General features: G+C 30.3%; 4 protein-coding genes across 5 annotated transcripts; 2 read left to right on the forward strand and 2 right to left on the reverse strand.

The window, feature by feature from the left end:
• The first annotated feature begins 1,091 nt into the window (after window positions 1-1,091).
• LOC125064634 (glycerol kinase-like) lies at window positions 1,092-6,666 on the forward strand. 2 transcript variants are annotated; one of them, XM_047671786.1, is made up of 13 exons: window positions 1,092-1,255; window positions 1,441-1,634; window positions 1,705-1,833; window positions 2,005-2,134; window positions 2,217-2,434; window positions 2,697-2,909; window positions 3,218-3,320; window positions 3,745-3,852; window positions 4,154-4,316; window positions 4,774-4,975; window positions 5,311-5,440; window positions 6,285-6,377; window positions 6,461-6,666. In XM_047671786.1, the coding sequence occupies exons 2-13, from the start codon at window positions 1,563-1,565 to the stop codon at window positions 6,556-6,558; spliced, it is 1,659 nt and encodes a 552-aa protein (XP_047527742.1). In that variant the 5' UTR covers window positions 1,092-1,255; window positions 1,441-1,562; the 3' UTR covers window positions 6,559-6,666. The 2 variants fall into 2 exon arrangements, with proteins under 2 accessions (XP_047527742.1, XP_047527743.1); XM_047671787.1 differs by having other exon boundaries at window positions 1,105-1,163.
• Window positions 6,667-6,931: 265 nt separating this feature from the next.
• Window positions 6,932-9,561, reverse strand: LOC125064635 (RNA-splicing ligase RtcB homolog). The gene is made up of 6 exons (XM_047671788.1): window positions 9,526-9,561; window positions 9,057-9,412; window positions 8,668-8,798; window positions 7,895-8,599; window positions 7,660-7,824; window positions 6,932-7,317 (listed from the first exon to the last, which is right to left on the reverse strand). Exons 2-6 carry the CDS (start codon window positions 9,346-9,348, stop codon window positions 7,090-7,092), a joined length of 1,521 nt encoding a protein of 506 aa, XP_047527744.1. The 5' UTR covers window positions 9,349-9,412; window positions 9,526-9,561; the 3' UTR covers window positions 6,932-7,089.
• Window positions 9,562-9,975: 414 nt separating this feature from the next.
• Window positions 9,976-10,630, forward strand: LOC125064622 (NADH dehydrogenase [ubiquinone] 1 beta subcomplex subunit 11, mitochondrial). The gene has a single exon (XM_047671768.1). The coding sequence runs from the start codon at window positions 10,119-10,121 to the stop codon at window positions 10,551-10,553; it is 435 nt and encodes a 144-aa protein (XP_047527724.1). The 5' UTR covers window positions 9,976-10,118; the 3' UTR covers window positions 10,554-10,630.
• Window positions 10,631-11,651: 1,021 nt separating this feature from the next.
• On the reverse strand, window positions 11,652-14,431 carry LOC125064577. Its single transcript, XM_047671687.1, has 5 exons — window positions 14,252-14,431; window positions 13,636-13,863; window positions 13,303-13,435; window positions 13,065-13,225; window positions 11,652-11,897 (listed from the first exon to the last, which is right to left on the reverse strand). Exons 1-5 carry the CDS (start codon window positions 14,351-14,353, stop codon window positions 11,676-11,678), a joined length of 846 nt encoding a protein of 281 aa, XP_047527643.1. The 5' UTR covers window positions 14,354-14,431; the 3' UTR covers window positions 11,652-11,675.
• Between the last annotated feature and the right edge of the window lie 100 nt (window positions 14,432-14,531).

The raw sequence follows: 14,531 nt of genomic DNA on the forward strand, positions 1-14,531 counted from the left end.
ATTATTATATAGAACACTTTTTAGATTCAATATGTAAACAAAGGCTCGGGTTTTATTACCATTTATTGATTTAAGAATTTGTTGAAATTGTCAAAAATGACAATTTAAAATTTACATTTCTCTTATTTTTTATTTTAGTAAGTTAGCAAAAATGTTTGCCCTACAGCCTAGTATTCGACCTTATTTTTGAAAAGAAAAGACCATTACAAACTGACTCGCTATAGTTGACATTGCCTAAACGTTTTTGTGTTTATTGTTATTTTATTCTCCTAACTACAACAAGCAATCAAACAAAATTAATCTAATCTAATATATAATCTAAGCAATTAAATCTCTCTACTTACATCAGAATTAATATTTAACCCCTTTTCTCCTATGGTGTATTAAATTTAAAACTATCTAGGTTATATAATACAGTATTTATTGACATACAGAAGATCATTCAGTAATTTCTTATTAAATATTGATAAGATGCATCGTTGATTTAGTAGCTAGCTTGTGAAGTTAGAAATCCACAGAGACTAGGTTCAATTCCAAGTTCGGATGGATAAAAAGGTAAGATATTTTCTACCGCGAAATCAAGTCAATGGTACTTCCGTGCCTACTGCCTTGGAAATGATATAAATCCGTTAATCCTGCCCTTGAAATCTCTTTGGTTAGATCAGATTACACTAAAATATGATTAAGTTCCATTGAATTCTAAAAGTGACAGAATAAAGAGTGCGCTTGTGCACTCTAGTATTATGTCCTGCGTAATTAGATGGCCTAACTTGAGATTAACTCCTTATTTAATCAGACACGATCTAACTTATAAAGCCCCATATAAAGGTTTTTCATTAAGATTCATTTGCAATTTCGGCTTCAGCCATGACTGGTGCTGGATGTTTGAACGTGAGAAACAAGAACAAGAATTTATTCTTATATAAAATATAATGTTAACTTATAACATACTCAATTTTAATTGAATTAAATCATATTTCACTTATGCATAAAAATATTCTTTTTAATAAATATTAAAAAGAATATCTTTATTGGCAGCACTGTACATTTTCTCAAAAACAATTGGTTTTATAGATAACAATGAAGTCAGATGATTTAGATTTTGAGTAATGAGTTTTGTTTTTTCGAATTTATATTGCAGTGGTAACTGGCAAACGAAAATAGTAAGCAGTTAAACTTAAAGAAAACAGGACCAATTTAATATAAACTACAATTGTCTTTATAATTTAGACCTCAACTCAATTTTAAATTAAACGTAAAAGATATTATACTTTATTTATTTAATGTCTAAAACTTATAGAAGTTAAACTATATATCAATATGAACAAAACATAACTAAATAATATGCTGCTACAGATTTCATTGAATTCAGAGAGTGTTATTCCTTATTTTATTACCTATTTTGAACTTGAAGTATGATTGTTGACATTTATGTTTTAGGTCTAACTAGATCACTAGAATATAGTATGTACATATTACAGAGAGGACTCTATTCAAATTGGCCTTGATAGTTGATTTATTATTAAAATAATGAGATATGAAATTATTTTTTCTAACGTAACATGCGGGAATTTGGCAAATTTGGTCCCCTTATCGGTGCTATAGACGAAGGTACATCAAATGTCAAGTTCTTGGTAAGATTTGTTGTAATATTTTATTATTTTACTAGTACTACAAAATACGTGAATTAAATAAACTTTTTAGGTATTTGCTGCAAATACTTCTGAAGTACTAACATACCATCAAGTCTCACTGAAAAGATTCAGTCCACAAGAAGGATGGGTTGAACAAGATGCATTAGAAATTTTAAGTGCAGTTTTGGAATGTATTGAGGTATGTAACTATGTTAAAACGAATAAATAAGATTTCAATTTAGTGTATATATTGTAAAAAAGTAACTTGTCTTGATTAGTAAAATTTTAATTTCTTATCGACATGACATTCATTAATAATATTATTCAATATTTAAGAGTATGTTAAACATTTGTTATAATTGTAAAATAGGTCACAATAGATAATTTAAGAAAACTTGATATTAATCCTGAAGATGTTGTGGGTATTGGCATTACAAACCAAAGAGAAACAACAATTGTATGGAATTCTACAACAGGAGAGCCATTATATAGTGCCATTGGTAAGTAAATAAAATATATATATACATATATATATTATGGAAAATAATGAAAACGAAATTTACTAACTATTATTAATTGCAGTATGGTTAGATGTTAGAACATCTAAAATTGTTGATGATTTAATTAAAACCAAGGGAGCACAATGCACAAATGCCGTTACACAGACTAGCGGGCTTCCTCTATCAACATACTTCTCATCGGTAAAGCTAAAATGGTTATTAGAGAATGTTACTGCTATCAAGCAAGCAGTGATAGAAGGGGAGTGTATGGCAGGCACTGTAGATTCCTGGTTAATTTGGGTAAGTTCTTTATTAAAAGCTCTTCAATACCTTTCTCATGTTTCTAGTTTGGAAAACAATAAATCTTTTGATTAATCATTAATTAATCCTTCATAATTATAAATAAGAATAATTAATAGTTTTAGCTATGAAAATAAATTTATTACAGATTATTGGTGCTACAGAAATAAAAAAATTTATAAAGATATATTTATATTAAAAAAATATTCTATAAATATAATTTTATATTTGTGTCAAAAGCTTAACTATTAAATTTGTTCAGAATCTCACAGGTGGGTCTCGAGGAGGAGTACATGCAACAGATGTTACAAATGCATCTCGCACACAACTAATGTCACTCAAAAGCTTAAAGTGGGATAAGGGTCTATTGCGCTTTTTTGATATTCCCATAGAGATACTACCAAAGATTAAAAGTTCAGCTGAAATTTATGGATATATATCTACTGGAGCTTTGCTTGGCACACCAATTGCTGGGGTAATTTTTTTTTTTAAGCAATCTTATATTACGTTAAAAAATATCGTATTTTAACAGTTTCATAAGTTTTTATAAAAGTTTAGGTTTTTTTGTGAGCTATTAAGTTAAATTAATTAGCTACAAATTTTTTTCAGAAGAAACAGTTTTAGAGCTCATTTTATAAAGCAGTTTTTCCTCAATAAATTGCTGTATAGCGTTCTATTGGGGTAAAATCTTGTAGTAAACATGTATTATTTTTTAAAAAAAATTACTTAGTAAAATTTTATATACTTCATTTGTAGTTTAGAATTTTATAATTATACTTGCAGTGCTTAGGTGATCAGCAAGCAGCATTAGTTGGTCAAAATTGTATGAATTTTGGGCAAGTCAAATGCACCTATGGTACTGGGTGCTTTCTGCTCTATAATACAGGTAATTAATATATATGCCTTTTTTTTATGCAATCTATATTGTTTATTTTTTGTAATGTTTGCCTTTACTTTTAATATTTAGATATAATTTTTTTTTGCAATGGCAAGAAAACGTATTATTTTTTATGAAAAATATAGAAATATTTTTGTCTCTATATATCTTTTAGTTAAGTCCTTAAGATATAAGACAAACAGCCAGAATAAGAAAATCAATATATAAATATAGTATAGATAACTATATGACTCGAGCAAAGCAAGGGCACTGAAAGGATCACACCTTGAAAAGCTTTTGCAATGCAACCAAAATATCCAGTAACACATAATGTTACTAAAACAATATTCTAAAGATAAAATAAGATTAAACATAAACCGAACACATATTTCAAACTAAGTGAATTTTTTTTATTGAAATTAAATTATTTCAGGAGAATCTATAGTGCACTCTCAAAATGGACTACTCACAACGGTAGCATATAAACTTGGACCAAATGAACCACCTATATATGCATTGGAAGGATCAGTAGCTATAGCAGGTACAATATTAATCCATTGATTACCTAAACATAAAATTATATATACTTAGGTTCAGCTCTATTTAATTTAGCAAAAACATTTATTTTTTTAACAACAATGTCATTAATGATTTTGTTTATCTTTCATCTTTAATTTTAACCATGAATTAGCAATAGTTAGTGCTTTTTGTACTACTATTAAAATCATGGCTACTTTTTGAAATAACCAGTATCCATAGAATATAGATACACTTTCTCATAATTCACAACAGTAATTTTGATGTTGTTACTTGTGTTATTAACTTTATATAAAATTATTTAGGCGACACATTACAGTGGTTGCAAGATAGCTTGGGAATATTAAATGATGTGTCTGACACTGAGTACCATGCCTCCCAAGTGACTGATGATGAAGAAGGTAGCATTTGTTTCGTACCGGCATTTAATGGATTATACTCACCGCATTGGAGAAAAGATGCAAGAGGGTAAATTTCTATTTTTATAGATAAGAAACCATAAATTTTATACCAAGTTTCGCTGATTTTAATGAGTAGGAATATTTTTTGTTTTTTATTTCAAGTAGGCAGACACCTTGGTGAATGCAGCCACCTACTTGTAAGTAGTCAAAGTTTCTCATAGACTTTGGTGTTGCGAGTATTAACCATACCTTACATCGCCAATGCGCCACCAATCTTTCGAACTAAGATGTTATGTCCCTCATATACATTCATGAAACACAACAATACTAAGTTTTGCTGTTTAGTGGAGTTTTGAATATGTAATTAACCTACTCAGACGAGTATGTTATGCAAATACTACTACTACATAACACCAAGTAGTAGCTGTTTTTATCTTCAACATATCTTAACTTATAACATATATAACTTCAAAATATTTAAAAATGGATCTTCTTTAATGTCACTAGTCTCTGTTTCCGCGCAGCGTTATGTGCGGCATAAGCAGTAAGACGCGCCGGCCGCACGTGGTGCGCGCGGCGCTGGAGGCGGTGTGCCAGCAGGTGCGGGCGGTGGGCGACGCCATGGCGGTCGACTGCGCGCCGCTGCGGCGCCTGTTGGCCGACGGCGGCATGGCGCAGAACGCGACGCTCATGCAGATGCAAGCCGACACGCTCGGCGTGGCCGTGGTACGCACTTTACTTATACCAACTAGTATTGCATATTAAGAGACATTCAATTGTCTATCAATAGTTAAGGTGTAAACAATAGTCTCGATAGTCTCTTAATATTATTGTGACGTCCCAATACTATCGATGTTATGGATAGCTCCTTATGAGCTAATAATACTATTGATAACAGGGATAATATCGATAGTTCTGCAACAATATTACCAACTGTATCTTTTGTACTGTTAAGTATTGTTTATTAGGAATTACTAAAATACTCGCTGCTCAATTATATAAAATTTTTAACTGTCCATTATGATGGCTTAAAATACAGGAATTAATTCATTATGTTTTAGATTCGCCCATTGATGATGGAGAGTACCGCACTAGGAGCCGCTATAGTAGCTGGTCGCGCGCTTCGTGTCTGGCCTGCGAGCACGCCCAGTCCACCGGCGGACACGTTCTTGCCATCGATTTCAAATGAAGGTAGTTAATATTAAAATATGTCAATAAACAATTTAATGACCTTTTTAAAATTAATATGTTTAAAGTAAAAGTTCATTTTAAAACTGCCATACAGATGATAATTTCCTCTTTGTATGCAACCAAGACTCTTTATTATTTAGTCTTATAAACATATTTACAGTGTACATATAAAATGTACCTGTGACGTCAACTCATTAAATTATACCCCTAATAATATAATATGGCGTTTTAAGACCAAACAAATACATTCATTAACATAGCCACAGGCTTTCTTTTTTCATTTCATTAATTTATATTACATATTGTAACATAAATACTAGCGTCAATAACATACGGCTAAATTAAGTCAAATGTTGCCGAAAAATTCATTCACTAAACTATTAAATTATATTATTTAGAGGGGGAGCAGTTTGCCGATTTTACAGGTTATTGAACTAATTTAGCAGGTGGTGTTTTACTTTGTCTTAAATTGCGTGTAAATAAGTTTGTTCGAAAATTTCACATTTTTATTATTCGTTCTTTCGATAATTTTTCAGTCCTATATTAACATCGTATCATTTAATGTGATGACGTCGGCGCCACTTTGTATATCGCTTCTATGTAATGATAATAAATAACTCATTTACATTGGTTGATGCAAACATTCGAATTGCCTGTGGTATCTAAACTGCAGGTCATTGTACGATCCATGGCGATCATTTAATAGAATCATTATTAAATATAATGATAGTGAAAATACCCCAATCTTTATTCCAAAACATTCCCATTATATCTTAAACATAATAAAATAAATGAAGTTAATATTCATCATAATGTAATGATCAAAATCCAATGACCTTTTTAGAAAGAGAAATACGTCGTGTACGATGGGAATCAGCTTTAGAAAGATGCCTGGGTTGGGCTACTGAAGACGATGAGACAACGCAATTAAAATCCGGTATCGTATTTTATTATTTATTTAGTAAAAGTACACGTAAATATCAATGTCTTAATAATGTATGTATATGCTTTTTGTTTCAGATGAAATTGATTATACAACAACAGTGTTACCATCCGGTTTGTTTTTCCTCGGAACTGCTTTACTAGTGATACTAGCCGATAAAATGAAAATAATATAGAATATAGAACTTCACAACTTAGTCATCAAATACCTCCAATGTTAGTCAATATAAATGCAGTATTAATAATATAATGTTAGTGAAATATTACCATCAATAAAAGGAAATACATAACTTACTGTTTTTATTAATTTAATGAAACAAACATAACTTATACTCAAGTACAAAATTTACTTAGTAATTTAATATATATATATTTTTACCATTAGGATCCATAGAAACTAATATTAATCTTATTTCAATTAATAATAATTCTGAAGAAATAAAGACAATTAAATAAATAAAGTATCATATGATTGCCCGCCGCGACATCTGTAATCTGCTCGTGGTTAGTAGGGTATCTTATAGAAACTAGTAAAGTGATCCCACAAACAAGTCCAACCAAATGTACCTAGTTATTGTAACAACTTCTTTTTATTAAGATTTTTAGGGTATTCTTTAATGAGAAAGTAATTTTTTTATAAAATCTTCATATACACAATGCTAATGATTTCAGTTACCCAATAATAATATAACAAATTGAATTTTAAATTATCCTTTAATCACAGCAATAGGACGTAATTTAACAGTCTTTTTACTGATACCAGCAGCATGGCATGTGTTTACAACATCAGTCACATTTTTATAGGATTCTGGTGCTTCTTCCATTACTAATTTTGGAGATGCTACTCTTATAGAAATACCCATACCTTCTAACTTACTTAATACATCCTTGTAATCAATATTTCGTCTAGATTTGGCACGAGATAGAGCGCGGCCCTGTAAAGTGCAAAATTAACTGGTAATTTTTTTTAAAAATATTTATGGTGGCCTATTATGTGTTACACACAATAGACCATAAATTAAACAAAGTTATATTTATGATAGACTCATCACAAGCCTATGTTAATTTATAGTGCCTAGTAATAAAGTAAGTGAAATAATTAGACTTGCCTCTTAATGAGCCACATTTTGTTATACATATAGATAATTCTATGGATTTTCATTTAAAAACATTTCGCTAATCTGATTTGTACTCACCTTTCTCAAAATACATTCAAGAAAAACTTAGCTCTATTATGTATATTATTATATCATCATAATAAAAAATAATATACTTACAGCTCCATGACATGTGGATCCAAAGGTTTCTGTCATACCCTGGTGAGTACCTGTTAGCACATAACTACATGTGCCCATTGATCCTCCGATCAATACAGGTTGCCCAGTCAATTGGTAATCCACTGGTATTAGAGGATGATGAGGAGGAAATGCTCTTGTGGAACCCTATTATTAATAAGGATTTATTAGTATTTGGTTTAATTTTATACATAATGTTTATATTAAAAATTCTCACCTTTCTATGGACAAGTAAAGTTTTTACTTTACCATCAACAATATGTTCTTCTATTTTGGCTACATTATGAGAAACATCATATATAACATGCATATCTAAATCATCAGGAGCCAATTTAAATTGTTTTGAAAATGCTTGACGTGTTAAAAATGTCATTGAACTACGATTGACCCATGCAAAGTTAGATGCTGCTGCCATTGCTTTTAAATAATCTTGACCTTCAACAGAATTTATCCTGGCACAGGCTAGTTGGCGATCATTAACATCAATTTGATCTCTTTTCATAGCCTTTTCCATCTGTACAAGTGCATCTGTTGCTACTTGATGACCAAACCCTCTACTTCCTGAGTGTATCATTACACATACTTGGCCTATTCTTTCTAAGCCCATCTTGCCAGCAGCAAATTTATCATAAATTTCATCAACAACTTGTATTTCAGCATAGTGATTACCAGCTCCGAGAGTTCCTAATTGTGGCAAACCTCGCTTCTTAGCCCTTAAACTCACTTTAGATGGATCAGCATTAAGCATGCGACCATATTCTTCACAGTGTTCTTTATCTTCAGCCCATACATACCCTTCCCTAAGAGACCAGTCCATGCCCATTTCTAGAGCTTCTTCTAAATCTCTAGCATTCATGGGTATGATGCCTTTGGAGCCTACTCCAACAGGAATATGATCAAATAAACTCTGGGCTAATTGCTCCTAGAATATAATAATATGTTAGTCATACTAATATTTTCTCAATTAAATGTTTAAACCAAAAAACTTACCTTAATTGGTTGAACATCTTTTTCATGTAAATTAGTTCTCAAAAGTCGTACACCACAGTTGATATCAAAACCTACACCACCAGGAGACACAATTGACTTAGGATTAGACATATCAAATGCAGCCATGTTGCCTAAAAAATAAAAATATTTATTCAAAATAATAATTCCTTATTTAATAATGCCATATAGTGCTATATACATAGTTCTCATTGAATTACTTAATATGATGCAATACAATTGTTAGTTTTCCAAAGTGCAATTACAGAATATTTTGATAATTATATTTCGTGTACATTTATGGGATTTGCTTACTTACCCACTGGTTAAAAACTTCTTATTAGAATCTTAATCTAAATGAAATTATAACACTAATAAAATAGTAAGCATACCAATAGCAAATCCATATCCTGAATGTATATCCGGAAGACCGACAGATCGTCCAACAATTCCTGGCAATGCTGCAACATTTGCTATTTGCTTAACACCTGGAAGAAACCCTCCCGTCATGCCGGGCCGGCAGGAATTCCTTAATTCATCTAACATGAGCTTTTCTAAGGTGCTATTAACGTAAAAAACGCCTTCGACATTCATGTTAGGTTGGAAGCCTTTCTTAATTTTCCAACAATGTGGATTTATCTTTTCTAAATATTTTAATTCTTCGTTATATTGCCTGACTACCATATTTAGTGTTTATATGTACTCGTGTAGTTTTTATTTATTTAAACTAAAGATGAAAGTAAAAATCCTGAAATATTTAATTCTTCAATAATCAAATTATAAATATATACTATTTTCAACAAGACCGATGGTTAAAAATACATGTGAAACGAATGGATGGCACAATATAATAAGTTTTACTTTTAACAACTTCAACGTTTGCAGTCGCGGTACTCTATTGATTTAACCGGCGTCAAATTGATAATGATAAATGACATATGATAGCACAGATGTTAACAGTAACAATAATAATTGTAGATAATAAATCGTGTCAATTTAAAATATAATTCAACTATATAATATGAACAATCTAATATTGTAATTCTAACAAAATCATATATCAAGCAAGTAAAACTTTTAATCAACAGAATTGTTTTGACTATTTGTTAAGTATTTTTTTACCAATGAATATGATCATAGCATATATTATGAGGATGAAGAAAACAAAATACCGTACTTTATTTTTCATCCATAACATATTATTAGCCAAGAATATTATTTATTGTATAAAAATTTAACACTAATCTATTGTGAATTTTCGGTTTTAAAACCGATAATAAATTTTACATTCACTAAAAATTCTTCATTATCTGTGAATGGTTTTGGTTTCATAATCATTCATGTATTGAAATACGAAATTACGAAAAAAATCAAAATAGACTTATTAATTTAAGTAATAAATAAAACGTATAAATCGTTTTAATATATATTAGGTGCGTTACAGTATAATTATAATGGCTGCTTTAATAAAACTTCGTCACATGCCTGTTGTACAGAGATCTGCTTGGAATTACTTCACGAAAACTAGTCGCAACATTTCCACTTCAAAGAAGAATAGTGATACGGCTACTACAGCTTGCGATTCCAAAACATCAGAAGATAAAAATTGGGTTAGCTACGGTTTCGATTATACTAGCAAGGAGGAAGATACAAACGCGCACCATGCAACCTATTTCTTTTCAGTGACTTTATGTCTTGTCTTTGGAGGATTCGCATGGGCTTATGCTCCTGACGTACACATGAGAGACTGGTCTCAAAGAGAAGCTTATTTAGAACTGCACCGCAGAGAGAAAGCTGGTCTACCCCCCATTGACCCCAATTTTATAAATCCAAAGAACATCAAATTACCATCTGAGGAAGATCTATGTGATGTTGAAATTATTATCTAATTTAGCAGTGATATTTATTACCATTGAAAATGTAGATCCTATGCAATTGATTAGTAAATGATAAATATTTTGTTAAATTTTATATTTCTTTATGTAATCCTTTGTAGAGGTCAAATATCATTGTAATATACAAGATTACCTGTTATTAAATCAATAGTGTGTTCATTGCATTATTCAAACAACATTTGGTTTACTCATGAAACATTATATGCTGTTATATTACAAAATTAAAACAAGTTAAAAAAACTTAACCCCCAATTTCATGTTATATCTACCAATTTAACAATCACCCTAATGGTTAGATGGTTTAGTTATAGTATTTAACATATTCATTATATAGAATGTATAACAACAGTTAACTTATTATTTACTAGAATATTAGTAAATATAATGAGTATCATAAGTCATATTAATAGCATCTATGATGTCATATATACATTTATGTATACTGATCGGTAGTATTAGTAGCATTAAAATTCCAGTTTTGAATTATAAAAACTGGTTTACCTCTTATGAATGAATACAATGTTTTACAATTTTCGTACTTGTAACATTCTTATAAACATTAACTTTTTCTTTATAGAAATTATTTAGTATCATTATTTACATTTAAGAAAAGTTTTAATTCCACTTATTAAAAAAAAGGGCTGAAATTAAATAATTCAAAATAAATTAAAGCCTAGCTTTAAGTCAATATCATTTGAGTAAGGTTTATGTTTTAATAATTAAATTAACTAAAATTGCTAGAATATTTAACTACCTACAAGAAATATTTTTTGATACATTTGGATTGTGTTGTACGTATAACAGTAGAACAATTCGTTAATTCATATTTTTTTCTAATATCTGATTAGTATTTTTTTAAATTAATGTCCTATCCTGTTACATTTCATCCTGAATAATACCTATATATCTTATATTATATTTATTGTGCAAGGTTCCACCTTTATAAGAAAAAAAAAAGATTTTTAATGCATAAATAATAACACAATTCAAAATGCTAGCAGATCCTACTTGAATAAAGAATATTTTTATTCAAGTCAAATACTACATACAAAATTTATTCAATAAAACAAACTTCATCTTACATATTTATATATAATCATTAAATGTATTGACATTTTATGCTGCTTTTATATTAACAATTCGCCCGCCTGTTAAAAGCGCGTAGGCATTGTCTCCTGCAGGTGCGACCAGAGCGTTAACACAAGCACCTAAATTTATATCTCCAGCTGGTGCCAATTTATCTTCTGAGATTTTCCATCGCCTCACGCAACCATCCCACCCACCTGTCCATGCGAATCCATTGCTCACTGACAAGCTGGTCAATATCATGTCACTGACCTATAATCACAATTGCTTTATTAGAGAAATGCCATCAACCAATATCTATAACTATTTCATAAGAAAAATGTTATATAATTTGTTTTACCGGCCAAAACTAATCATTAAAAATTTTGTGGTTTCAAAAATCAATTCGTCGTTTCCGGATAAACATGAAATTTAATAATACATAGCCACAATTTTGCTTATAGTATAATAGCTTCCTCCATTGTCTGAAAGCTGTCATCCAAATCCGCTTAGTAGTTTTTTGGCTTTAAATATTTAAAATTATATTTTTCCATAAAATCGTATATTCCAGGCTCTTAGGCCTAGAGGTATTTATATGAAATAAGGTCTCTCTTTTGATAATTTTATCGGCAATATTTATTTTTCATTTTATTAGAGTAAAATTAATCCGGCATTGTACAGTCTCATAGCCATCTGATTTGAGTGTCAGCTGATTTCTTGAGACTGAGAGATATGAAAAATGATTTGAAAATTACACTTGAAGAGAGACATTTTAAAATTACTTATTGTTGTAACAACTTTGTAAGTAATCTTTAATGACTATCCAAGAAAGTTTAATTCCATTTGTTGTTAGTTTATGACACATTTTAAATTTATTACTTCGCTTAAAGCAAATAAGACATATAACAATTTTGCTATTAATTTAAAAAAGGCGTTTGATGCCATTTTTTTTTGTGTCATGTATGTAGTAGTGCTGTTGTCCCTACTGGCCTTTACAGCGTCACCGGACGTTGGGGCAAGTACTAAACTCAGCCTTGAAATTGAGCTGAGGGTTACTCCTATGAAATCGCACCTCGGCTCAGAATGTAGTCGGTGGTGGTATGGATGCGAAGAGGTTTTCGCTATATACATATATAGTAAAAAAGTGAGATTTGTCTCAAAAATAAATAGCTAAAATGTAAAATTATCTACAAATAAGATACGAAAACATTCAAATAGTATATCCTAGCATCTAAAGTCTGCCCATTAGGCTTCTGCCACAATAATTATATCTGTGGTAATCAATATATGTAGCTTTTCTACTACAGACTACTAGTGACATATCATTTCCACTGTAATATATTTTAGTATCACACCTTTACTTCGAAGATACGTCCATATACCTACTTTAGTAGTAATTTACTGTGAAAAAACTATTGTTATACAAAAATTAACTAATACCTTCACTTCGTGCAACTTTTTGAATTTGGTGTCGAGCGAGACATTGTGCAGTTGAATGTTATTGCCGCCTCGACCCGTGACCACTAGGTGTGACCCGTCTATCCTTAAAGGAGCGCGTCCTTCCATGACATGCTGCGTTATAAAACGTTCTTTGGATTCGTCTGTAACGAGACCAATGGTATTTAATTCGTCAATAATTTACGTCAGTGAATTCGTTGAATTATTTCAATCTGCATACCAGGTTTAATTTCTGTTACAGTTACGTAAAGGTCTCGTGCAGTGAACATATATGGTGGACTTATCGCTATGTCCTTTACTTCCTCTAGTACGTTATATTTGGCTTTAAAGGCGTTTTCTTCAAAAACATATATCTGAAAATTAGTTATATTTTATTATTTGTATTTACATACATTTGAATTCCTTTACTAGATTATAATCAAATGAAATCCAAATATTTTTAATTTATTTGATTTTAACTATAAATACTTTTAAGTCGCCAGGCACTACCCCGATATAAAAAGAAACATATTTTGTAATCAAATAATTATAATTTTTTTATGATTAAACTCACGTTCCCTAATTCATCACCAGCATACACGTGTTTGCCATTCACACATATTGATCCAATATCTCCCTCAGATGCTGGAAACTCCATTGTTTTAGCACCATCAGAAGTCCAAACTTTTAGCCCTCCATCATTAGAACTCGAATACACTTTGTCTTCATTTGCCGCTAACGCAAACAACTGTACTTCGTGAGCCGTCCATGACGCACCGGGTGTGAGATTAGCATCAAAACTCTAAACAAAAATAAAATATAAGTATTATAGGAAAGAAAATAATAGCATCCTAGTTAGTACATTTCTGTTATTTTATTTATTTTTCCTTTTGTTTTACTATTATTATAAAAAAAATTAAACTATTTATTGTTTCTCATACAAATAGTTATTTTGTATTAATGACACTAGCAACGTTACATGTTAATTATATAGGAGAAAACTTACTTATTTGTACAACTAAGTCATTACTATAATAATTTATATTGCTATTATTATTATATTGTTGTGTATCTGTCGTTGATTGACAAATCACTAATTAATCATGAGGCGTTTTTCGTGTCATATGACTAACGATTAATTTATATTTAGGACATTAATATAATCTTTATGTTATGGTTGTTTTACTTACTAAAACTGTGCCATTATCCGCACCTACAAACAATTTATTACTCCAAGCCACTACGCAAGGTTCCACATCAATTTTTATTTCTGTTTTAATACTCAAAGACATTTTATAATCTTTTTTTCTAAAATTATAACGATAAATTTACAAACGTGTCTAATAACCTAAATATACTAAGTCACTATTGAAGAGAAGGCGTCTCTCACAACGAGACTAAAATAGCCAGGTTGGCTTCAGATATTTGCAGACTTATTTACGGATAAACTTTCTAGATAAATAAGGAGAC

This window comes from Vanessa atalanta, chromosome 6 (genome assembly GCF_905147765.1).
Source record: "Vanessa atalanta chromosome 6, ilVanAtal1.2, whole genome shotgun sequence".
NCBI lineage: Eukaryota > Metazoa > Arthropoda > Insecta > Lepidoptera > Nymphalidae > Vanessa > Vanessa atalanta.

Coding starts and splice junctions, on each gene's coding strand:
- LOC125064635 (XM_047671788.1), bottom strand. CDS start 9,348: ATGGTAGTCAGGCAATATAACGAAGAATTAAAATATTTAGAAAAGATA. Junction 8,600..8,667: donor AAGATGTTCAACCAATTAAG/GTAAGTTTTTTG, acceptor ATTATATTCTAG/GAGCAATTAGCCCAGAGTTT. Junction 7,825..7,894: donor CTTTACTTGTCCATAGAAAG/GTGAGAATTTTT, acceptor TATTAATAATAG/GGTTCCACAAGAGCATTTCC.
- LOC125064577 (XM_047671687.1), bottom strand. CDS start 14,353: ATGTCTTTGAGTATTAAAACAGAAATAAAAATTGATGTGGAACCTTGC. Junction 13,864..14,251: donor CGGATAATGGCACAGTTTTA/GTAAGTAAAACA, acceptor ATTTTTGTTTAG/AGTTTTGATGCTAATCTCAC. Junction 13,436..13,635: donor CTGGTGATGAATTAGGGAAC/GTGAGTTTAATC, acceptor ACTAATTTTCAG/ATATATGTTTTTGAAGAAAA.
- LOC125064634 (XM_047671786.1), top strand. CDS start 1,563: ATGCGGGAATTTGGCAAATTTGGTCCCCTTATCGGTGCTATAGACGAA. Junction 1,834..2,004: donor CAGTTTTGGAATGTATTGAG/GTATGTAACTAT, acceptor ATTGTAAAATAG/GTCACAATAGATAATTTAAG. Junction 5,441..6,284: donor GCCATCGATTTCAAATGAAG/GTAGTTAATATT, acceptor TGACCTTTTTAG/AAAGAGAAATACGTCGTGTA.
- LOC125064622 (XM_047671768.1), top strand. CDS start 10,119: ATGGCTGCTTTAATAAAACTTCGTCACATGCCTGTTGTACAGAGATCT.